Source organism: Bombyx mandarina, chromosome 06 (genome assembly GCF_030267445.1).
Source record: "Bombyx mandarina strain Sakado chromosome 06, ASM3026744v2".
Lineage (NCBI taxonomy): Eukaryota > Metazoa > Arthropoda > Insecta > Lepidoptera > Bombycidae > Bombyx > Bombyx mandarina.
In genome coordinates this window covers 10993932-11020469 of record NC_143213.1, presented here as the reverse complement: position 1 = coordinate 11020469, position 26538 = coordinate 10993932, and the positions used below count along the sequence as shown (strand labels likewise).

Below are 26538 nucleotides of genomic sequence, written 5' to 3'. Positions count from 1 at the left end.
AATCGTGTTCAGCTTTGACATAAGTCCACTTGGGTTGGTAATAATTGTATACAACCCAATTTATGCATTAAACATAGAAGGTAAGGTGGTACATTGTAAGTATTTGGAGGAATATTGAGATAGATATTTTGAAACTATTGTACTGATTTTTTATTTTATTCTTACTAATTTTAGATAATATCCCCCGAAATTCTCATCGGTTTTGGAGCGACTACGTTAAACATGTAAGGAAGTAATACGGTTCACTTAGCCTAATACTTGAGAATGAACTATTAGTTATTGATATTAGAAAGGGATAAGCGAAAAATCACATTTATTTGCTAAGCTTAGGATTGAATCAGGTATGTAATAGTAATAGTTATAATTACGTACGGTACGGTGTACGATGTCTTATGAGCTAATATGAGCGGGCCCTGCTACTTACTCTTACCACCACGCTATAATAATATACATTACGGCTTGAAAATTAGGACATTATTCAAAAAAAAAAAGATAAACATGTAGTTGTATTCCTAAACATGAACTATCTTTACTATTAAAGATCGTCAATAATAAATAAACAAAAGCAAAACGATTGTTGAATAGATTAAGAATAAGGTACTAGATCTATGTTTTTTATAAACTATTTTTATATCATAGATGCGAGAGCAAGGTCACGGCCCACCTGGTGTTAAGTGGTTATCGAAGCCCATAGATATCATAAGATAAATTCCGTCACATAGATACATGATGTCCAACTTTAAATTATAAGTAGAATTATAAACCATAAAAAAGAACGTAACATAATAACGCAAATGTTGAGGCGCCACTCAATGTTATCGATTTTTGAGCACTGGACGGACGTTATTAATTCTTATTGATTGGTAATTCAAACTTGAAATCTGTTTTAGACGTTCGTGGTACTCTGATATTACTTCAACGTTTCTACTGTTCTGCCTACCTCTTCGTGTACGTCTTAATCAGTGCTATCAGCAACAAAATCAAGTACAGCGTCACACATATTTTAATGTTGTTTTTTTTTATTGCTAGGATGGGTGGACGACCTCAAAGCCCACCTGGTGTTATGTGGTTACTGGAGCCCATAGACATCTGCAACGTAAATGCGCCACCCACCTTGAGATATAAGTTCTTAGGTCTCAAGTAGTTACAGCGGCTGCCCCACCCTTTAAACCGAAACGCATTACTGCTTCACGGCTGAAATAGGCAGGGTGGTAGTACCTACCCGTGCGGACTCACAAGAGGTCCTGCCACCAGTAATTACGCAAATTATAATTTTGCGGGTTTGATTTTTATTACACGGTGTTATTCCTTCACCGTGGAAGTCAATCGTGAACATTTGTTAAGTACGTATTTCAATAGAAAAATCGGTACCCGCCTGGGATTCGAACACCGGTGCATCGCTCAATACGAATGCACCTCTCAATTCATTTGGGTTTATTAAAACTGAAGTTCTCTTACACGGTTATTTTCGATTTACTTATTTACGAATATACTTTGCAATATTACTTCTTTCTTATTTGTAAAATTCAAGGTGAATAGTTTGTATGTAGTTTAAAAAATTAAAAACACACGCATGAATAACAAATCGAACTAACAATTAGTTTAATTTTTTTTTATCGCGTTATATTATTCATATTTATTTATATTTAATACTGATCAGGATGTTAGATACAGATATTAGATACAAATAAATATATTATTTATTTATTTGTTTATTAATTAATTAATTAATCATTAATTAATTAATTTATTTATACTTTATGCACAAAACAAAAGATGTACACAGGCGGACTTAGTGCCATGGTCATTCTCTTCCAGTTGACCATAGGGTGGTGCAGAGATTATGCATGGTAGGTTCATTAACAAAAGAATAACAAAGAACAACAAAAAACAAAATCAAAACAAAAATCTTAAAGTAACATCTCAGTATTATGTATATGTAAATCCAAGCTATTAAAGGCGTGTTGAAAAATTTGGCAATTTCAAATTTAAAATTGTATCTTACGTCTTCGATTTTTTTTCTAACGAAAACATTTGCATGTAACCTATAAACTACATTGTTGAACCCGTATCTAACCACAAAAACCCGCACCAATCAAAATTCGGACGCCCGTCCTTTTCTCATTGCGAAAAGGGACAACTGTAGCCTATGTCACCCCTTCAGGACACTTCAGAGGGTCTAACTAACACATTGTTAGTTCAGGCCTCGACTATGACTCGCGATCCTTACAATGAATCCGTGACCTCGGCGTGTCCGGATTTCTTAATTCCTGTCTGTTTGTTCCTTTGTTGTAGTTCAGAAGTGTGTCCTTAGTAAACACTGTGAGCTTAGTGTCCTGTTTGACGTTCTTCGAATATATTCTAGAATTTTTTGTTCTAGAATATTGTTACGCGCTGGGGTTCGAGATAAATAAATGTTCCACCAAAGTACAACTAAAAACTGTAGACAACACTTAGAACACTTCACAAACACTTTAAAATTCTCAATTCGCTTCTTCCACTTCGCTTCAGGTGATCCGTTCGCTGTTTCGCTTCGAGTAGTTCCGATTACTAACTGACTGCGTGCCATCACTGCAACGATTTTATAGCCGATACCACATCCCTGGAATTATCGAAAATATTCCACACATTTCGAGTATTGTGTTTCCGCTATCTGACAATAGGTGGCGTTGAAGAGTCTCGAGCATTCTAGGTGCTACTCGATCCGTCGATATTCGTTCGAGTATTCGGCGATAGATGGCGTTACTACAATATGTTTGCAGATTTTTTTATGGTTATCGTATCTGAAGCAGCTTTTCTATTTGTGAGCCTCCGTAATTTCATTCACTTGAACATTTTGTTCTCTTACTTTTCAGGCCAAACTAAATTTGAAGTGGTTACCGTCGTTTATGGACGTCGGCAATGCCAGGGGCATAGCCAAGTCGCTGCCTACCATTGAGTAATCATATATTATACTCTTATACTTATAATCTTCAACAAATGCTTAATTTGTCGACGCTGACCCAAAATTATATTATTTCTTATAATACCAATCTAACTACGAGACGGTACCAATACAACATGAATAATAAATGTTCACATACAATATTTTAGTGAAGCTTATGTGTAAATGAACTAGCGACCGGGCTATATAATGAGGCAGAATATAATGAGATTACTGTAAACAACACAAGCACCACCAACCTAATTCCATCGCCGATTTGAGATTTTCAAATAAGTTATTATATTTTACTTGTACAAATCGCAAGTATACTCGATCTGTAGTCGAAATAGATGTAAGAGTAGTAGTACCTTATCGTGCGAACTCGAATACAAAATAAGATTTTTCAGATATTGCCATTTTTAGGGAACCTTTACCAAGCCAAGATACTTTTGACACACAATATAAATTTTGTTCGGAATATGTATGACTTCTTCAAAATTCATCTATTTGATAGATATTGCTAGTGCGAGATTAAGGTGACAGTTTCATGTCTGATTACAAGGAAAGCGATAAACAGTAGTGCCAACATACATCCAAACATAAGTAACACAAACATATAAAGTTACGTAAATCCGATTTTTAAAATATTAAACTGCAATTTGTTCTTATTTATCATAGTTAACAATCCAACCATGAACTTAGAATCTAAGATATATTTTGATAATGTAGGATTGGTAAGAACGGAATGTATGAATGAGTGTGGAACAGAGTGGTAAAATGTGAGCAAGAGAAAACTGTAAGAAAAGGAAAAGAGAATGACAGAGAAAAGCAAGTTGGCGAAGACGATTGAATTAACAAGGCGTAAAATAGGTGTCAGTTAATTTTTAATTACGATTATAATAACAGAGAAGATTTTGGAAAAGAACAATAAAAGTGAAACAATGGACTATTTTTATATCATTCGCCACGATTCCAATTATATAATAAAATATGTGAATGTTACAATTCAGACTCCATTAAGATCCAGGGAGCTTACTCACGAGTGCTTATAGATTTTTTTAAATTAGATATTGTGAATTTTAGTGGTGTTGAAACATTAATAGTCTGATAGCACAAATGCTTAGTTCGAGAGTTGATTCAGATCTTCGTTTCATTTTATTCAACCCTAAATCGGTCGAGAACCCTCGAGCGTGCTTCCGCAAACCACATACTGTTTATGCCAATGTTTTTCACCACGACACATGAGATCAAAGTGAATATCATTCTTCAAATAAAACAAGTTCATTAACGATATACAACAGTTGTTTTGGGATTTGCGGTATACGACTGGTCAATTTTCTTTTCGCCGTAATAACCTTTAAGAAAATTCAATTATAAATTATAACATTGTGTTAATTCAACATTTCATTTTGTTGTATTAACGCGTGCAATATGCGTATCTTTTTAGTATCATCCCTCTTTCATACGTTGTAAATGATAAAAAAATATAGTCAGGACAATATTGAATAGTATTTAGTTTCAAACGTACTACATATTAAAAATGTATAAATATATTTTAGAGTAGCAAACGAATTGGTGATTTAAAACAAATATTAATAGCGTCATTAACAAATAAATAAGTTGTAAAAAGTCTACAGCTTTCACGAATGAAGGATATTCTAGAATAAATAATAAACAAAATTATTTAAAAAAAAAAAAAAAAAGTCATGAAGTTATTGAGTAGACTGTTAGCAAAAATAAAATGTTGGAGTTTGTCAGTAAGCAAGTACCTACATTTAGTGCTCTACTAGGACTACCTACATTCAGTGAGCTGGAATATTCTCTCGATAAAACGACACAAAAACTTAATTATGGCGCTCAATATTAGACCAAAGAAAGAAGTCAAAAAAGAACACTCATATGAATGTAAATTTTTCCACGCAAGCTATGGTCTAGAATTATTGCACTACACGATTTATTTTTGGTTTTAAGCTATTGCATAGCTTTTATCGCGGGCTTTGTGCGGCGACCGAATCATGAAATTCCGTAACGAAAATAAAACCTAACACCCCCACTCCGCCTACCGTGTAGCTCGCGTTCAACATATTCAAACGCTGGGCTTGTGTAGTGTTTGTGAATAAGCGCGCGGCGTGACGCCGCACTGCATGCGCATCATAAAAAGTCTGTCCATCTCTCTCTCGCGCGGTTTAGCTTATGAGTGTGAAGGGGACAGTTAATGTTTTGCTTTTGTTAATGTTTATAAATATAGCGTGGTCTTATTTTATTATTGTTTTAATATTAAATTATTATTGTCTTAATTATAATTGCATAAGTTGATAAAAAATGCTATGCAAAAGTTTTACCGCGGCAGTTCCCGAGTGCCACACGTGTATTCTTCCTATTGAATCGCAGGTAGCCAGCCTAAGAGGCTATTCCAGCTATGCTCGGACGGAACTTGCATAACTTAATTATCCATGTTTTAAACGGTGACTAATGAATTTACCGGAAAATAGACAACATCGTAGTCTGAAAATCATGCCAGCGTAATACGATCGCCTCGCATTTACTGTTAGGGAATATTGTGAGCCTGCACTGGTAGCTTCCACTACCCTATATGTTTGAGTCTATCACGCAGATCGGTTCAAAAGAGGAGACTGCTGTTTTATAACAATTGAGAACTCGATTTCATGTCTCAAGAAGAGTAGAAACTTTATCGGTGCAATATGTGCTGGCTCCGGTAATTGTTTGGAACGGATGGGCCGTGAGCTCATTGACCCATAAGCGTTCATCTTTCATACATATACGTTGTAAAAAGAAAAGAACATGTATGTATATATAGCGCTCCCCGAATCAAACAAAACAAAGTCATAACAGGTATTACTGAGATAGCCAATTTGCTGAAAAAAAATCGTACAAACAAAAAGTAAATAATAACTTCGTTATATCAAACAAACGGAGGACGTATATTCTTAATATTCTTGCTACGTTCACCTTTTCCTTAAACAAAATGACGGTAACAGTTGAAAAATCGTTCTTTTACGACGTCCAATTCAGTTAAATTCAAAATGGAACCACGTAGGTGGTGCAAGCGCGTATAAAAGGCTTCTCGCATCTCATATTAGGATAAGAGGATTAGGCTCCGTGTCGAGTCGCGTTTATTCTTAGGGCCTCAGCACAAGAAGAGCGATGTATTGTAAGCTGACAGTTTCAGTGAATATCGTTAAAGATTACATATTCAAGTCAAAGAAACGAAAAAATTATGATGATTTTTTTTTGTATTGCTTAAAAAGGTGGACGAGCTCACAGCTCACCTGGTGTTAGTGGTTACTGGAGCCCATAGACATTTACAACGTAAAAGCGCCACCCACCTTGAGATATAAGTTCTAAGGTCTCAAGTATAGTTACAACGGCTGCGCCACCCTTCAAACCAAAACGCATTACTGCTTCACGGCAGAAATAGGCAGAGTGGTGGTACCTACCCGCGCGGACTCACAAGAGGTGCTACCATCAGTGGCTTAAGAAAATCAAATTTTGCCCTCGGCTATTATTTTAGCTGAATATAATACCATAGCTTCCAATTATAACAGAGATGCTGATGTAATTTAATAATTAAAATTATTTTAACAGCTTAATCTTGTAGACTTCGTAGTCACAGATGATTTTTAGTGTATTGGAAAGTCGTAAGCAATAAAATGAAAAAACGAAACATAAATGTTTTAATAATGGAAATATACTGAATACTATATTGTGATTTCTTTTTTCCTGCATGTCTTTTATCTATGGCTGTGTGCAGAAGATAATATAAAAATAGGAAGCATTTTTTCGCATTGATTGTGCCAGGTGAGCAAATCTGTTTGTTGCTTTGTGTGTGTATTACCTCTAACATGTCGCGGTTTAACGTTTCTATATTCATAACAATTTTTTTATTAACACTGTCCCAGTTTTCATGAGATTGCAATATTTATAACAAGAGTATTTCAAAAAGGATTCTTTTTTTATCAAATGAAGGAATTTTGAAGTGGGAGTGGGCTGGCCATATATGCCGTAGGACTGACGATCGCTGGAGCAGACGGGTTCCCGAGTGGAGACCGCGCAGCGGAAGACGTAACGTAGGACGCCCCCTGGCTGGGTGGTGCGATGACCTCCGAACGGTGGCCGGCAAGAAGTGGACGAGGAGAGCCGTAGACTGGGCTCAGTGGTGTGGATTGGGAGAAGCCTATGTCCAGCAGTGGACGAATGTAGGCTGTTGATGATGATTATGATGAAGTAATTTTGGAGGCTCAGAGGCCTGTCCAGTTTCACCGGGATAGGTGAGCGAGCACTGACTCAGCCAGGAGGGAACTCATTAAGTACTACAGAGTAACTACTCGTACTTTTTATGTAATGCAAAAAAGTCTTTAAAGTAATTGAACTCGATAGCGAATTGCTTGGGCTACTACGTATATCAAAATATTTCGTAATGGGTTATTTAAAATCAATCATTACTATGTAGTATTCAACTAGATTTGTATTCAACTAGATTTTGTTACCTTGACGGACTCGACTCTAATCTCGAGCTATCACTGATTGGAATAAGCAAATCAAGTATGCGTTGTCCTCTTTTAATTTTACTAATACCAATAATTTTTAACTTACGTGGAAACCAAATCAGTAAAAATATAAATAAAAAAAATTGTAATCGAAGTATCTACGTAGTAACTTATATAAGTACCAGAGGCTCTGCACTAATCTTTAAACTTGAGCTGCTCTAAATAGGCTTCCCGGCTTCCATTCTATCACTGTCCATATTCGTCGACTTGATCCGCTTTTCAGGCATCAGCCACTGGATTAAAAGACCCCGCCCACGCGGGGATCAAAAGAAAAATTGTTTCGGCGCCAACGAATATTACTTTATAGGCGGGAATGTGATGGGATTTTTTGTGGGAACGCAAATACGGTTCGTTACATTGTAATTGGAGGATCGGAAAATGAAAAATTTATTAAAGAATAATCGGAAAATACTTATCAAGATTTTCGTATTTTTTTACAGTGTTTGTTGTTAGTAGTTTACAATAATAGCCTGTTATAAGACTTGAAAAATTAATTAAACCTAATCGGAAAATACTTATTAAGATTTTCGTATTTATTTGCAATGTTTGTTGTTAATAGTTTTAAACATAGCAAATATGTATATATGACAATAAAAACCTGCCAAAAGACTTTTGAAAAATTGATTAAAGAATAATCGGAAAATACTTATTGAGATTATCGTATTTATTTGCAATGTTTGTTGTTAGTAGTTTTAAACATAGAAAATATGTATATATAACAATAATAGCCTGTTTTAAGACTTTTGTTTGCATAGATAGGGCACGGAACACACGGCTTGTTTGAAGTTAATTAGTTACAAAGCCAAACAGACAGATAAAAAAAATAGACAAAATCTTTAGAAATAAGGTCGAAATCTCGATGATATTTTTATTTTAGCTGATTGTTTTGTAAAAAGAATAAGCAAAACCAATACTAAACTTAGCTCCATTAAATAGAAGCTCAAACTATATAATATACTACCTACATAATCTAAAATATTTTTAGCACAATTATATAACACGTAAGTGGTTGTATGTGTTCGTCATTAACAATACATTTAAACAAAAATCCATAGTAAATTTAATGCTGAATAAAAATTCCACAATGCAAGATTATTTTTATGGAAATGGAATAAGAATGGAAATTCTGAAAGCTTTTATACTGATAATTTTAACTTGAAAGTACCTTTATAATAACTTAACGTACGTAAAGTACCTACGTTCATGTAGCTCGCAAACACAATACATAGTTCAATCTAATAAGGGCATTTTTTTCGACCTATCTCGTAATCAAGTTTTTTTATAACGAAATTTTTTCGACGCGTATCCAAATCTAAAATTTATTCATAAATAATAAGAGTATCAAAAAAACGATTCATTCGATGCGTGGCAACTAATGCCGATACATAAATAATTAAATATAATTGTTCCAAATTTTTTATTTGAACACGCAATACTATTACACTGCACGGATTACCGTTCGAAAAATATTATTTGTTATTCTACTTTTTTCCTCTCTTAGCGTAGAGGTTATTGGCTTCGAGCGAAATTGTGTATTAATTTTTCAATACGATTTTTTTTTACAGTTGACGAATGAATTTAACATTCATTCAGATTCCACGTGCCAATTAATTGCTAACTGATAGGAGCATCACTAATATATTTATACTACAATAAATCAATATTAATGATGATAGTTATAGATATTTTTTACAATTTTTTTTTTATTGCTTAGGTGGGTGGACGAGCTCACAGCCCACCTGGTCTTAAATGGTTACTGGAGCCCATAGACATCTACAACGTAAATGCGCCACCCACCTTGAGGCATAAGTTCTAAGGTCTCAGTATAGTTACAACGGCTGCCCTGCCCTTAAAACCGAAACGCATTACTGCTTCACGGCAGAAATAGGCAGGGTGGTGGCACCTACCCGCGCGGACTCACAAGAGGTCCTACCTCCAGTACTTTAATTTGAGCTAAATAAAATTGAATAGCAGTTAAGATTTTTCCACAAAAGAAAGTTCCAAAGAAATCAAGCTAAGATACGTTTTCAAATACTAAAGTCGAATTCAACACGCGCACAAAAAGTAATTGAACACGATCGCCTTAATACAACTCAATCATCGAAAACAAACTAAAATAAAGCGTGAAACAAAAAAAAAACACCCCTAGCTTACAAAGGAGCTGGAAACTGAGCGAAAAAAAATAAATTGACAGAATTTTAAGGGCTTGTAGGCGGAGTGGTCGACGGATTCACGGTAACGTCTAAAATATTGGGTAAACAACGACGTAGTATTTTGAAATAAAGTAGACGAAATGGAATATTATGTATTTGTCAACTATGTAAATACAAACTTTATTAGCCGCAAAAACGTGTCGCATTGTAACTAGATAATGCGTCTTCTAAATTAAGTCAGAACACAGAAGGCGTATCAGAGCCAATTTATACGTCACAATACGCACAATTAGATTAAGATTTTATGGGTTTCTTTTGTTAATTTTATTGCTGTGTTAGTACGATTCAATTCGGTCAATCTGGCTTTAAAACAACAGTCTGTCAACGAATACTGAGTTAGAAGCAGAGGTAATTAATACTCGAAGCTAACAAAATCGAGTAATCGAGCCAATAAATCGAAGATTTACGGAGATTTCGAATCTATTTTATTATAATTGTTGTAAATAACTAAACACCCTTACAGCCCGACTTGTGTGAAGTGCCTATAAGGCCCACAGAAATCACGATGTGGATATCGCCAACCACCTTGAGGCATGATCTCTGAGTATCAGTTATATCCGGAACGCATTACTGCATTTGTTTCGGGGGCTTCTAAGAGGTTCCTGGTCCTGGGGTATACTTGGGATATGTGGGACTCGGTGACCGAAGATGTGAAAACTCACCCACTGTATGACTACCTTGTACTCTCGTATGACACCTGATCCCTGCCCGAGACAAAACCTAAGCAAAGTAAGATGTATTCTGCGGTCAACACTGTAAAAGATGCCAAGAAGAAGACCAGTTAATGAAGTGTTTGTGAAAATTTTATTACACGATGTTATTCCTTCATAGTGTCTTACGCAGAATAGCAGTAACAAAAATTATCGTCATATAGTGTGCTTTTGTCTTGCTCTTTGAACATTTCGTAGGACCGAGTAGTATCTAAAATGATGAATGATAAATGAAATTGACTCTGTCTGCAATTTTCAAACATGACGTCAAGCGCAAAAATGAAATGCTCAACCCTTTTTGACCCTAAATTTCCGTTCCTTCTACGTTTTCTCGTTCAAATTCCGAACGCAATATTAACACAAAATCTTTTTTCAGAATGACCTTTTTTTGACATTCATAAACGTTATTTAAAATGTTATTATAGGACTCATTATTTGTCGAAAAGTAAATGATTCATTTTTGGAAGTGGAAATATACGAGCTACGCAAATTAATTTTCACTCCTATAAACCTAACTTAGGACAGACTGTAATCATCAGAGGTAACCTATTCATAGTGTAAATATATAAAATGATGTAATGAATTAATTTTATGATTTAAACAAATTGTAACTTGTCTACGTCGTATTTTATCTTTAAATAGCTTTTATCGGATAACCGAGAAGCCGATCCCCAAACAGGTAAATTTAGCAGGCCGTACGATTTCTTTGATGATATTTGTTCAACCATCAATCAAAAATTCTCAGAATCTGAAAAGGAATTTTTTATTATTATTTCGTAGAATAAAAAAAACATTGACGGCCATCGACATTGACGCCACGGAGACTGAACTGTCCCGGGACAACTCTTGTACGGACCGGACCGCAGAGGATTGCCGCGGTCTTCCCCACGTTGACCGCGACTCTCTATCGGTCCAGCCACTGGGGCAGTAAGTCCAATAACCTCTGCATCCTCGAAATGGCCGCAGAGGGGAAGTTGGATGACGCGAAGTAGGCGCTTTCGTCGACAAACAGCGCCAACTTCATGTCGACCTTCCATGCTCGGAGTTTGCCTTCGAGTGTGGGAATATCATTGGTATAGAGAGCGTAGAGGAGTGGTGCCAGGACGCTTCCCTGAGGAAGCCCGGCCGTGACTGGGCGCACCGACGACTTGGCACCCTCGACCGTGATAAGGAAGGATCTTCCCTCCACGTACGACCCCGGCAATCGCACGTAGGCGTGCTGGAGGTCCGTGTTATGCAGCAGCTTGAAAATCAGTCCCGCATGACAGACACGGTCGAAGGCTTTCTCGATATCGAGAAAGACTGCGGCCGTGTACTGGCGCGCGTCGGACCGGTCCGCCAAGTGGTGCACAACGCGGACCATTTGCGGCGTTGTCAAGTGACCGCTATGAAACCCGGATCGCTCGGGTCTGAGAAGGATGTGCGACGACACTCTTCTCAGCAGAAGCCGCTCGAACAACTTGCCCACGTGCGACAGCAGGATGACCGGACATTCCGATAGAGGCACCCGTCACGTGCGGACGTGCTCATCGTCCACTCGATCGCCCGGTCTTTGTTCGCCCGGCTTTTGTTAGCCCGGCCATTGTTCGCGCGGCCTGTGTTCGTGATACATCTGCCGACCAAGTGTGTTTCCTGGAAGCGTTTATTTGTTTTGTTTTAGTTATTTTTGTGTTCGTGGAACATTTGCCGACAAAGTGTTTTCCTGCAAGTATTTATTTGTTTTGTTTCTTTTTGTAATTTCTGTTTTGTTGTGCTTTTTCTTTGTCCTGTAGTAATCGCGCCGCATTGCCACCTGTGTTCAATAGAACCGCTCAGGTCCGAGAAGTTGGGGCCTCGCCGCAAGGCGAGTGTTTCAAGACCCGGGGCCGCCCCACCTGGGTACTCAGCGATCACGGACGCTGTATTCGCGGAATTCCTCCGACTTCGCCACCCACAGCTCGCCTCAGAGTTTCTGGCCTTCAAGGCCAATCACACTGCGAGCCCTCTCGACGACTCCGCCGCGCTCGCTGCTCCTGCGTCGCCTGTACCTGCGTGCAGAGCTTCTGCATTGAGCACCGCAGCCTCTGTCGTGCCTGCCGCTCCCGTGTCGCCTATACTGGCGAGAAAAGCTGCTGCGTCGTCCGCCGTGACCATCGTTTCAGCTGAGCGATCATCCGCGGCCTCCGTCGTGCCCTCTAAAACACCTACACTTGCTCGTAGGTCGCCTGCACCCGCCTCCTCGTGCTCCGACTCTGACTCGGACATGGAGATCGACCTCGCCCCCGCCTCATCGACGGATGGATTCACCCTGGTACAGAAGGGTAAGAAGCGTGCCGCGGAGTCTCGAGCTCCCGCGGCCGCTAAAATTAGCAAAGCCGTGAACGCGTCGCGCCCCCGCCCTCAGACTCCCGTTGCGCCCCCAGCCCGTGCCACTCCGTCGCCGCGTCCGGTGGCACAAAATAAAACCCAGACCCCTCCCCCGGTTATCCTTCAGGAGAAGGCAGCTTGGGATCGAGTTTGCCTGGCCCTTAAGGCCAAAAATATAAATTTCACGAATGCCCGTAACCTCGCGAACGGCATTCAAATTAAGGTTCAAACACCCGACGACCATAGGGCCCTCTCTTCTTACCTCCGTAAGGAACGTATAAGTTTCCATACTTATACGCTCCAGGAGGAGCGCGAACTCCGCGTTGTAATACGCGGAATCCCTAAAGAGTTAGATGTAGAGCTCGTCAAGGCCGATCTGTTAGAACAGGGCTTTCCAGTGAATTCTGTGCACCGTATGCAAACCGGTCGCGGTAGGGAGCCATATAATATGGTTCTAGTCACCCTCCAGCCTACCCCCGAGGGTAAGAAAATCTTCAACACACAGACCGTCTGTAGGCTCTCTGGTATCGCCATCGAAGCCCCCCATAAAAAAGGCACTCCTAGCCAGTGCCATAACTGTCAATTGTACGGGCACTCTTCCCGTAACTGTCACGCGCGCCCCCGATGTGTTAAGTGTTTGGGCGATCACGCCACGGCCCTCTGCGCTCGCGACCAAAAAACCGCGACGGAACCGCCTAGCTGCGTCCTGTGTCGAACACAGGGTCACCCCGCGAATTACCGTGGTTGCCCCCGAGCCCCTAAAATAAATCGCCGCGTCGCCCGCCAAAACCGCCTCCGAGCTTCCGGCCCAGACATCAAAGCCACGGCACCCTCTGCGTCGCAGGCTAAGCCAGCGTTCGTTCCGGCGGCGGTGCCCAGTGTCTCGGCCTGGGCAAAACCGCTGCCGTACACGAACACGGCTACAACTCCCTCCTCCGCGATTCGTCCCGCCCCCGCGACTCGTCCCTCTCCCGCGACTTGCCCTCCGACCGCGTCCGAAAATCTCGCTTTAGCGATCGACTTCTTTCAGTCGATCAACTTTGAGCGCGTTAACGCTTTGGGCGACGCCATTCGCGCTGCCTCCACTGCACAACACTTTATCGCCGTTGTGCAAGAATACGCCGACGTATACGCGTCATTAAATACGTACGTCCTCCCCTCACTCCGCCGGTAATCAATGGCGTATATAAGTAGAATGAAGCCCCTATCCGTAACGATAGGATTTTTTAACGCTTACGGTCTCGCAAATCAACGTGATCAGGTTTCTGACTTTTTGCGTGACCATCAAATTGATATCTTTTTAGTGCAGGAGACCCTACTTAAGCCCGCGCGCCGTGACCCTAAAATCGCGAACTATAACATGGTCAGGAACGACAGGCTCTCTGCCCGTGGTGGTGGTACCGTCATTTACTATAGAAGAGCCCTGCATTGCGTCCCGCTCGATCCTCCCGCGCTCGCTAATATCGAAGCATCAGTGTGCCGAATCTCACTGACGGGACACGCGCCGATCGTTATCGCGTCCGTTTATCTTCCACCGGATAAGATCGTTCTAAGCAGTGATATCGAGGCGCTGCTCGGTATGGGGAGCTCTGTCATTCTGGCGGGCGACCTAAATTGTAAACACATCAGGTGGAACTCACACACCACAACCCCGAATGGCAGGCGGCTTGACGCGTTAGTCGATGATCTCGCCTTCGATATCGTCGCTCCGCTAACCCCGACTCACTACCCGCTAAATATCGCGCATCGCCCGGATATACTCGACATAGCGTTATTAAAAAACGTAACTCTGCGCTTACACTCGATCGAAGTAGTTTCAGAGTTAGATTCAGACCACCGTCCCGTCGTTATGAAGCTCGGTCGCGCTCCCGATTCCGTTCCCGTCACGAGGACTGTGGTGGATTGGCACACGCTGGGCATCAGCCTGGCTGAATCTGATCCACCATCGCTCCCGTTTAACCCGGACTCTATCCCGTCTCCTCAGGATACCGCTGAAGCCATAGACATCTTAACGTCACACATCACCTCGACATTAGATAGGTCATCGAAACAAGTTGTAGCGGAGGACTTCCTTCACCGCTTCAAATTGTCCGACGATATTAGGGAACTCCTTAGAGCTAAGAACGCCTCGATACGCGCCTACGACAGGTATCCTACCGCGGAAAATCGTATTCGAATGCGTGCCCTACAACGCGACGTAAAGTCTCGCATCGCCGAAGTCCGAGATGCCAGATGGTCTGATTTCTTAGAAGGACTCACGCCCTCCCAAAGGTCTTACTACCGCTTAGCTCGTACTCTCAAATCGGATACGGTAGTAACTATGCCCCCCCTTGTAGGCCCCTCAGGCCGACTCGCAGCGTTCGATGATGACGAAAAAGCAGAGCTGCTGGCCGATACATTGCAAACCCAGTGCACGCCCAGCACTCAATCCGTGGACCCTGTTCATGTAGAATTAGTAGACAGTGAGGTAGAACGCAGAGCCTCCTTGCCACCATCGGATGCGTTACCACCCGTCACCCCGATAGAAGTTAAAGACTTGATCAAAGACCTACGTCCTCGCAAGGCTCCCGGTTCCGACGGTATATCTAACCGCGTTATTAAACTTCTACCCGTCCAACTCATCGTGATGTTGGCATCTATTTTCAATGCCGCTATGGCGAACTGTATCTTTCCCGCGGTGTGGAAAGAAGCGGACGTTATCGGCATACATAAACCCGGTAAACCAAAAAATCATCCGACGAGCTACCGCCCGATTAGCCTCCTCATGTCTCTAGGCAAACTGTATGAGCGTCTGCTCTACAAACGCCTCAGAGACTTCGTCTCATCCAAGGGCATTCTCATCGATGAACAATTCGGATTCCGTACAAATCACTCATGCGTTCAACAGGTGCACCGCCTCACGGAGCACATTCTTGTGGGGCTTAATCGACCAAAACCGTTATACACGGGAGCTCTCTTCTTCGACGTCGCAAAAGCGTTCGACAAAGTCTGGCACAATGGTTTGATTTTCAAACTATTCAACATGGGCGTGCCGGATAGTCTCGTGCTCATCATACGGGACTTCTTGTCGAACCGCTCTTTTCGATATCGAGTCGAGGGAAACCGCTCCTCCCCACGACCTCTCACAGCTGGAGTCCCGCAAGGCTCTGTCCTCTCACCCCTCCTATTTAGCTTATTCGTCAACGATATTCCCCGGTCGCCGCCGACCCATTTAGCTTTATTCGCCGACGACACGACTGTTTACTATTCTAGTAGAAATAAGTCCCTAATCGCGAAGAAGCTTCAGAGCGCAGCCCTAGCCCTAGGACAGTGGTTCCGAAAATGGCGCATAGACATCAACCCAGCGAAAAGTACTGCGGTGCTATTTCAGAGGGGAAGCTCCACACGGATTTCCTCCCGGATTAGGAGGAGGAATCTCACACCCCCGATTACTCTCTTTAGACAACCCATACCCTGGGCCAGGAAGGTCAAGTACCTGGGCGTTACCCTGGATGCATCGATGACATTCCGCCCGCATATAAAATCAGTCCGTGACCGTGCCGCGTTTATTCTCGGTAGACTCTACCCCATGATCTGTAAGCGGAGTAAAATGTCCCTTCGGAACAAGGTGACACTTTACAAAACTTGCATAAGGCCCGTCATGACTTACGCGAGTGTGGTGTTCGCTCACGCGGCCCGCACACACATAGACACCCTCCAATCCCTACAATCCCGCTTTTGCAGGTTAGCTGTCGGGGCTCCGTGGTTCGTGAGGAACGTTGACCTACACGACGACCTGGGCCTCGAATCAATTCGGAAATACATGAAGTCAGCGTCGGAACGATACTTCGATAAGGCTATGCGTCATGATAATCGCCTTATCGTTGCCGCCGCTGACTACTCCCCGAATCCTGATCATGCAGGAGCCAGTCACCGTCGACGCCCTAGACACGTCCTTACGGATCCATCAGATCCAATAACCTTTGCATTAGATGCCTTCAGCTCTAATACTAGGGGCAGGCTTAGGGACCCCGGTAACCGTACTCGTCGAACTCGACAAAGAGGTCGACGTGCAACCTAACCCATGCATCAGCCCGCTGAGTTTCTCGCCGGATCTTCTCAGCGGGTCGCGATTCCGATCCGGTAGTAGATTCATTCGCGAAACAATTGCTCTTGAGTTGTTAGGTCTCCTTCGGAGGCGCTCGGGCAGTTGTTAGCAAATCCCACCCCTCTTGGCTGAGCCTTTGCTCGCCCACCTGTCCTGGTGAAACTGGAAAGGCCTTCGGGCCACTAGTAAAGTTTCAATCATAAAAAAAAAAAAAAAAAAAAAAGGATGACCGGACGATAACTGGAGGGGTTTCTCCTATGCTTGCCGGGCTTCCAAATACCCGGGAATTGCCCTGTGGACAGAATGGAGTTGAAGTCATGTCGTTCATTTGTTTTTTCCAGTCTCCCCGAATCACACATGCTAAGTCTGTCATAGTTGATGTCTAGTCATTATAAGTCGTATGTCCTGTCAAAGAGATTGCACGCCACGACACCCCTCGATCCTCCTTTGAAAGAGAATATTCAAATACCAAATACATTTTATAGATTGGATAAGTATTTATGGGCGCGCAGAGATTCCGGATAGTAAAAATAAACTCTGCTTTGATAGCAAGTGTCCAATACGATGCTAACGCATCGCTAAGGATGTCAGGATCACCAAGAGCACTCCATGTGAAACAAACGGTACAAAGTAGATAAATCACGGAAGTTTCTTTCGACAGGCAGATAACAAACGCGTGTTGACTCACAATTTTGAAAGCATCCGATATTTTTCGCATTCCTAAAAGTATTCTAATTCAAAGTAAATCCCTGCCACAAAGTTCACATTAACCTTATCTTGCGTCATCCGTTGCTTATTAACATACCAGATTTACTCTCAAGCTTGAGGATTTCATAGTAGAACGCTAATACTCTCGACTGAGGGTCGGCAGGCATTATTTATTTACAAGCACTCAAGAACCATCTAAGAACGTAAATCCCACCGGATCCAGCTATTATTAGTGAACGTACATTGATATTAGTTATTTATTAACTTCACTATATTAGTACCTAATGTGATGAAGTTTTTGCTGTGTGGTGAGACAAGGATGTGTGATTACTGTGACTCTTAGTCATTATGTAGTCATATTTATATCGAAGTTCTAACGAAAAGAATCCGTGTTGAGACGAAAGATGTAGAAGCAAATTTCAGTGATTGATTTTCTGTACCAAATATATAAAGTCATGTTACAATAGAAGAAACAAATGTACACAAGAGTAGTAACATTGATTTATTCATATATCCATGTTCGAACACACAGATATTTTCTTACTAAGAATTCCGCACAGATATAAATAACAATGAGAGATAAAAACTTTACGCGGGGTATGGAACATTCTTCACGATTCCCGAATCACAATTTATGTTGGACGAATGCATCACAATTTGTCATCTCTCGAGGCGAGAGATTTGCATAACAAGAGGGCCAAATGTTGGTGATGTTGGTCGCAATTTTATTTCCAACCATTTAATTCCACTAGACGACCATTTGTTAGGCACAAGTTGGAACTACCTTTGTTACACAAACTGAGCACAAAGTACTTTAAAAGTTAGCCGAACTAAAGTTTCGGTGAATAAATACCCTAAGTTGGGTTAACTTGGAATAAGTTGGATGCTAAGTACATCGGTAGACATTATGTGGTTTGTTTATATGTTGGAATTGGAATATAACAGCATTATAGTGAAGTCTCGCTAACTAGTTTTGGTTTTAGGTCAGAAGATATTCAAAATTGTAGGTCAATGTCCTAAACTGTCCGACTGCTCTGGAAATTCGAATATGGAGCCCAACCATTCCTGATTACTGCTCCCAGATTTCCTCAATTCATCCGTAGTAGTAATGGTCGCGCTTATAATTTTCCAAATTCTTCCTAGCTCATAATTTATTGGTACAGCATTTAACCCCAGCTTTTATGCCTCGATTGATGAAATCTTCCTGCGATCCACAAACTGTCGATACTGTGAGCCTGGTTCTCGCGGAGTGAGTGAACCGTGACCGAGGGTGTTTCATCTTTCGGCAGACGTAGGTGCTCATCGACCACAAATGTTTCGATCAGTACCTGCACCACGTCGCCCAGAGAGGACCGACAATGGACTGTGACCGCTGTCACTCTGATAGACCCGGCAAAGCATACGCTGGCGCACTGTCCCGCATGGCTGAAGCAGCGCCTTGTCCTCGCCGTCGTCGCCGTCTCGGTGCCTGCAGAAAAGCTTTCGCCTTGCTCCGGCTTCGGCAAGGAAGAGTCGTCGGTAAGAAACAGACCGCGGTCTACTGTATCGGAGCACCAGCTGGATCGCCACACTGGTCCTCGACGATCGCTTTGACGCCAGAAAAAAGAAGTTTTATCCTTGAAAATATTTGTACACTTCGATAACGATAGCATAATATGTAATAAATAGCTTTACTACAGTTAAATTTAAACTGCAACCTCATATCAAAGGCGGACTTTGGTATTCGCGTAAATTATAGGGGCTTTGGTCATAGCTAACTTTATCATATCTTACAATCTGAGGAAATAGGAAAATAGTAGTCAAGTACTTCTAGGCTTGATATCCAAATACCGCTTGGAAATATTCTATTCCATCAAGAAGTTTATCAATTAAAACCAATAGACATCTTGGTCCAGACCTCTACTGGCCAAAGTGTCCTTGCTTGCTAAACCACAGTACTCGTAAAGTATGCGATGCATAGTCCACATGGGACCTGTCAGTATTGTCATTAGCAAATTTTTTTTCCTATGCTAATTGTTGGAAGCCTAGGGACCTATATAAGTAAGTGAGCTGATGGGGCTCAATCTTAGAGCAATTTCCAGCACCAGCTCTAGCAAAAGCATCAGCCAGATCTATGTTGCGTAAGTGTTCTCCAGGACCAATATGTTCCTTCTGGGCCTTTAGCATGCCCTCTGTTGTAGCATCACTTAGAATCTTTTTAGTGGCTCGTGTATTACACTTATGTTACCAACAGGTAGATCATGACCTTTTGCGACTATCTAATGAAATAAAAGCATGTTTCACGACTGACCCTGGCATTTATGCTAAAAATGTTAATCACAAGATACATCATAACTGATCTACTTACCTTTTCTAATTTTCGTACCGAATTCAAGAACAAATACAATGACGGAAGTACAATTATATTTCAATCAACAAAACGCTCACAGCTAGAGCCTTTTCTCAAACACAAAACACATTGTCCCTTCAAGCTCTTTCACGTAAACGAAATTATCACTGAGAGTTCTTAATTGTTAAGGGCTCCATTGTTTTAGAAGCGCACAAGTTGGTTGAAGATTGTTCCTCATTCACTGGTTGCTTTGAGTTTTACGTAAAATTTTCCGGGAGTGTACGTGAGCTGTTTTCGTGCGGGTTCATTTAGTATTGACTTCAGTTTACTGTGATTCGTGGTTTTCATTTCGAGAAATCAATACATGCTGCATGCTTGGCGAGTGATTTACCAATCACTACGAGTGCAGTTTTTAGCTTGCACCGAGAGACAAGTTGTTTTTCGTTTGCTTAAGGCCCGAAGGCTTTCTAGGGGAGCAAAGAGCTTTAACAGCAGTTCGCCATTGTGATTGATCTTCGGCTACGCGCTTTACCTCGGGTTAGGTTTGCCCAATTATCTTCATCTACAACGCCACAGAGTGCCTTTAGATTTACGTGGCCTACATACCGCTTGCACTAGAGGTTCACTCCACGACTTCCCTTGGCATGCATCGCAGAGGAATAAGGATCCCAAATCCAACAGTCGCTAACGGGTATTCTTAATATGCCAAGAAACCGACATTTATGGCATTAAATTTGTTTTCTCTGGGTGAAGAAGAATTGCTAGTGATAGGGCAAAGCTTGGACCCAAGTCGATAAGTACCACTATACTGTCATTTTTGTCCCGAAACCAACTTATTTGGAAATTAACTATAGAACAACCGCGAAATATGATTCTTCTTAGTCGTTTGCACTCTTGGCACACTTGGTTAAGGTCGCCAGCTCAGGTGGTGGTACGCTTTACAAGACATCGCATGCTTCGCGTACCGCGGTCTTTCCTGTGCACTCCTTAACGGAAACGCTTAGGGCTGCCTTTGTTTGATCGGTCCATCGTATTGGTGCCACACGATCTTGTACCCTCAATCATGCCCTCAATCCCCCCTCATACCTCAATCACCCTCAATCATACCGTCATCATTTGCACTATTACGAAATATGATAGTACAATTAAAACTTTGACCTCATGTCTCAAGGTGAGTTGCGAGAGCTTGTCTTTCTTTATAAAGCAACAAATAATAAAAAGTTGCAATCATGTCCTTAGACAATTGTAATTAATTTTTCGATAACAATTTCGGCATTGATTCTCATCCAAATTTTATGTGACGATTTCTCCGTACTCTACTACTTTCCCCGTAAATAAAAATACACAAGCGTTTGACGTAACATCGTAATTTCCTATGGGACATCCTTTCATTACTTTTTCATCAAAGAATATTTTTTCGTCGAAGGGAATTTTAATTTTTCGTGAAAAAATTCAGGAGTTGTAATCAAAAAACTTTTCAACGGGCTGTCGATGACACTACATTTATTACAGGTGAATGAGCATAATTTTTTAAATCTTTGAATTATTAGTCTAGAGTTAATTGAGAGTAGGAGAGTCAAACTGGCTTAACTACATACAGGGTGTGATCCCGACAAAAAAGAATAACAATTTTTTTTTCCCATAAATATTGTTGTAACACAATGGCTAAGATACTCGTATAGTGTATGAACAATGTATTTGAATTATGTATCCGAAACTAACTTTTAATGTACAAAGTCTATGATTAGATTCATTCAAATTACTGGTGGTAGGGCGTTTTGTGAGCTCACACGGGTAAGGTCCAACACCTTGTCTATATCTGCCGTGAAGCATTAATGCGTTTCGGTTTGAAATTTTATGTGGCCGTTATACTATTATATAAAAGCTGAGAGCTAGAACTTATATACCAAGGTGGTGGCGGCATTAACGTAGTTAATGTCTATAAGCTCCGGTGACTACTTAAACCATGTGGACCGTGAGCTCATCTATCCATCGTAGGAATAAAAAAATTATAAATAAAATGTATGAAAATTAATTTATCTTTGATTTTCTACTACTACAATATCTTGCAAACGAATACAACCAACAGTTCTATGTCTTAGATGTTAAAATTAATCAATGCAAATAACACTTCAATAGCATAATATCTTTGTCTTCTTGCAAGACCTAGTTTTTGAGCCATGAGCCGTGAGCGTCGATCGAACCTCATACGAAAATAGATAATATTTAAATGATTGCCCTCTAAAAAAATTTATTTAGACAATAGTATTTGGAAGCAGATTTGTGAATAGTACACTACAGTATAGTACATAATAATGAATGTAACCATTGCCGATGGGCATCAGTAGATTAGAGCCAAGAGGCTGCCTCCTGCTTTGAACTTCTTTAAAACTTAATTTGAAGAAAGATATGTTATAACACTGATGCACAGCATAGATCATTCGGGTAAGTTGATTCTAGAGACAGATCGCAAGAAATATCTTTAGAAAGATACTGTTCAAGAATGTGGTTGTTCTAGATTGCAGGGTTGAACTCTATTCCGGTGGTGTGTGATTGTTTAAATTGTTTGAATGACATCATTTTCCGGCAGAGGTTTCCTAACACTTATAATAATGTCATTTAAAGTATGTAATAATAGTAAAGTCAGTTTTGTTCCTTAATTATGTTTTTTTTAACTTACCCTCATTCTATTTCTTTAGCCTGCGTAAACTCTGAAACAAAAGAAATAATAATTAAGAACGTTTTACAAACTTTATTCGTTATACATTTCATGTGTTCAGGTTATTACGACTGTAGACTTCGATAACCTCTTAACACTAGGTGAGCCGTGAGTACTTCTGCTTGTAAAGGACCTTAAAATAAAAACTACAATACCATTGGCAATTCAATTACAACTATATTTATTAACTAGTTACCTCCTTTCAGACTACATTCAGATATAAAAGGGAGCCTATAGAAATAGTAACAAGAAAAACAGATCCCGTATAATCTTTTTAATTCCCATACGACCTCGTGCCAAAAGACTTAATCAAACATTTTGTGTAAGGCAGGGTCCACATAGAGACATTTTACGCGGCAAGAAGGGATCTACCTCACAGAGGCTAGTAAAGATTTCATTGTGACACCGCTTTACGGGGCCTTCTCATTAATTGAGAACCTTTTGAAGACTGACTGCGAACGAACAATTTTGGTTTTTGTGTTAACTAAAAATATAATTGTGGCGAACCTCCGGGAATATTTATATTATGTAGGATAGGATAGGCTAATTAATTATAATGATGATAAATGAAAATAAAATGAATTAGTTTTGAAGCCTTTGGAATAAATTGGATAAATAGAACTGCAATATTTCTTTTGCGTTTTCAAGAAAAGTCAAACAGTAAAACAGTTTTAAAAGTAATTTCATATTTTTATGTAAATTCTGGTATACGCATTGACATGCCTAATTTTTGGCACCGTAATTTGGGTGGAATGATTCTACAGTTTTAGTTTTTACAAATTGCAATAGTAATTTTTATAATTTTGTAATAAAAAATATCCTTTTGTTTTATTCTGATACTTTATGGTCACGGCCACATCAGTAAATTCGGTAGGACTTAACTTATTGTACAGTAATCTCCTGAAACCACGTCCACCTGTCTTGAATTTTAGCAACAGGACAAACAATTGCCCATAGTTTAGCCCTTGGGTGCCTTTTGTGTAATTTTCAGCTTCTAGTTTTTTTTTTGTTGCTTAGATGGGTGGTCGAGCTCACAACCCACCTGGTGTTAAGTAGTTGCTGGAGCCCATAGACATCTACAACGTAAATGCGCCACCTACCTTGAGATATAAGTTCTAAAGTCTCAGTATAGTTACAACGGCTGCCCCACCCTTCAAGCTGAAACACATTACTGCTTCACGGCAGAAATAGGCGGGGTGGTGGTACCTACCCGTGCGGACTCATAAGAGGTCCTACCACCAGTTCAAATCTTCAAACACTGTTCATATGAATCAAGCAATGGCGTTTGGCAATAAAAATCATTTGATCAAGAGGACTAAATACTCGCCTTACCATACGAAATATTTGCCTAAGACGTTCGTTTTTATCCTTATCAGGCCGTCACAAAGTATATAACACATAATTTCAACGTGTTCTTTGCAGAATTATTAAGCTGCGTTATCAGGTAGGATCTTGTGTTGATACTTCCCAATGTCGAAATACCCTGTGAGGGCTCTAAGCATCTTAGATAATTTCTTCAAAGCTTTATCCAATTTCATGATGAACTAGATTTCGGAAAAGTTCCTCAATGCATCAGAAGTATTGTGATTGGAATTTCTATAAATGGTAAAGGCTTCGTAAGTGGCCATTACCTTGATATCATTAAGCCACGCTTACTGCCAAATCTATCAAAGGCCATAAAACATTAAAAACAGAACCGTATCTATTTAATTTTCGTCAGAAGTCAATCGGCCGGTCGACAAACCTTACGGGTTCAAATGGAGGTCAGGCACTATCTAATGCTCTGCATTAATCACTATCTCAACAAATGAAGGTTTAAGCCCTACTTCAATTTTAATTAGCTTTTCTGGACTTTTTTTTTTGGTTTGAAAAGTTTTTTTTTTATGTACCTACTGTACGACTTTCTTGACAAAATCATATTTGAAGTCCGTATGTGGATATAGTTTGTAATGGCAACTCCAACCATTGTTAACATTGTTGGCACTGATGAAATCTTTCATTTGAGGAAACATTGTTTACGTTATAAACACTGCTTGAGTTTGAGTATATATTCAGTTTTCACTAAATATAAATTTCAATCTATCAAAATGTCGCGAGATTTTCTTTTTTTATTGCTTATGTATGCGGACGAGCTCACGGCCCACCTGATGTTAAGTGGTTACCGGAGCCCGTAGACATTTAAAACGTAAATGCCGCCACCCACATTGAGGTATGAGTTCTAAGGTCTGAGTTTTTACAGTACAACGACTCTTTTCTTTTTCTTTTTCGGGCCGGAGACCGAACCTCCTACGAGGTCCCCGTGCCTAGGGCGCGCGCGGGGTATGTGGGGCTTGACGATCTGCAGATGTTGGGAGCAGACCGCGGGCCCATAGAGCTCTCCTACAGTACTAAATGACTCCCCTGCACTCTTACATCCAATGTCCAATCTCCATCCTGGGTCAGAACCCGGTCTGAGTAGGGTGGTTTCCGCGGTCAACACTACAGCCAGATTCGCGGCGCTACCCCGACGACGCCCATTCAACGGGTCGTCGAGACGATAGTCGACGACCAACGACGTTTGTCTCCATGGTACGGCGCGGCGACTCTACCAGGCGGAACAATGAGGCAATGAGCAATCATATAAAAATGACAGATTCCAATTTCAAATGTAATATTTTGTTTGTTTTTAATTGTAACAGTATTTATGGCCAGACTAAGTATATAAATAATTATTTATCACCTGATACGAACGTTCTTATTCAATCGGGTAGGAATGTGTTTAATACATATAGAAAAGTATGCTCCTAGTAACGCCGCATAAAATATTTTATGAACGAATCAGAGAAACCTAAGCCGATGTCTATCACATATTCAGATACTTTCCAAGCGTTCCTCTGACAAATGACGACAAAGATAAAGTTGTAATTAATATCGTTAGAATTTAATTAATCCCCTTTGAACTAATGACAAAGGCTAGTCTCACACGCGCATACGAACTAAGACAATCAGTGGCTTACAGTTGCGGGGTCCGCTCTGCGGTTAGATCCTAGCTCAGCATTGAGATAGCGTTCTCAGAAACTTTACTAATAACTTTGTGTAGCGTTAATCACTTCGGAATTTGTGTTATTAGACACAGCAACACACATTAAAATCCGAAATTTATAAGATGGTATTAAAGGTTTATCAAAATCTTACTACGCACTTAATAAAGGTTCTATTTAAGAAATTTTCATAAGAATTGATAGAATTCATCTTGAGATATTATGAAGGTGAAGTTTCTATTTTATTGTATTTTAAGCCGAATGTTTCACACTCAAACTAAAGAGATGATTGCTATTTTGCAGCTTTTGTCTTGAAGGGTGGGGCGGCGTTGTAACTATACTTGAGACCTTAGAACTTATATCTCAAGGTGGGTGGCGCATTTACGTTGTAGATGTCTATGGGCTCCAGTAACCACTTAACACCAGGTGGGCTGTGAGCTAGTCCACCCATCTAAGCAATAAAAATAAAAAACTACAGTACCAGGTTACGATATTTTTTATCTCCGATCGGGAATTAATCTCGGGTCTCAAATAAAAAAGTGATATTGAGTAAAAAATGCGATTCAAAGGACGCTTTATCCTTATAACTTTGTACAATGTACTTTGTTTTGTACAATGTAAGTGTGTTCTTTCTAGCATAAGATTTAAATGTCACTCACTAGTAAATTCGGACATGGTCTGAGTCACGGTGTGATTATCGTTAAGTGTTTGAGCTGCACCCATTTGTTAATACTGCTGATGAGCTAGTAAATGGCATCGGGAAGATCTTCCACAGAGCAGATTACTCGGTATACCGACGGTACAAATGCTGTTGATCGCAACTTGTATATATGTAAGCTTATCTTGAAAATGTCGTTAGCAATATTCAGGCTTCAGATAGATATCCTGCGTTCTATGATGTACATCCGCCACAGT

At 40.5% G+C, this 26538-nt stretch overlaps 1 protein-coding gene across 1 annotated transcript in view; it reads right to left on the bottom strand.

Moving 5' to 3' along the window:
• LOC114247935 (suppressor of lurcher protein 1) overlaps nucleotides 1–26538 on the bottom strand; it is a 91690-nt gene that overhangs the window by 59072 nt on the left and 6080 nt on the right. Inside the window, exon 2 of the mRNA XM_089728136.1 lies at nucleotides 22565–22595. Coding sequence (XP_089584262.1) covers nucleotides 22565–22570 — 6 coding nt within the window. The 5' untranslated portion in view covers nucleotides 22571–22595. The remainder of the gene's footprint in view (nucleotides 1–22564; nucleotides 22596–26538) is intronic.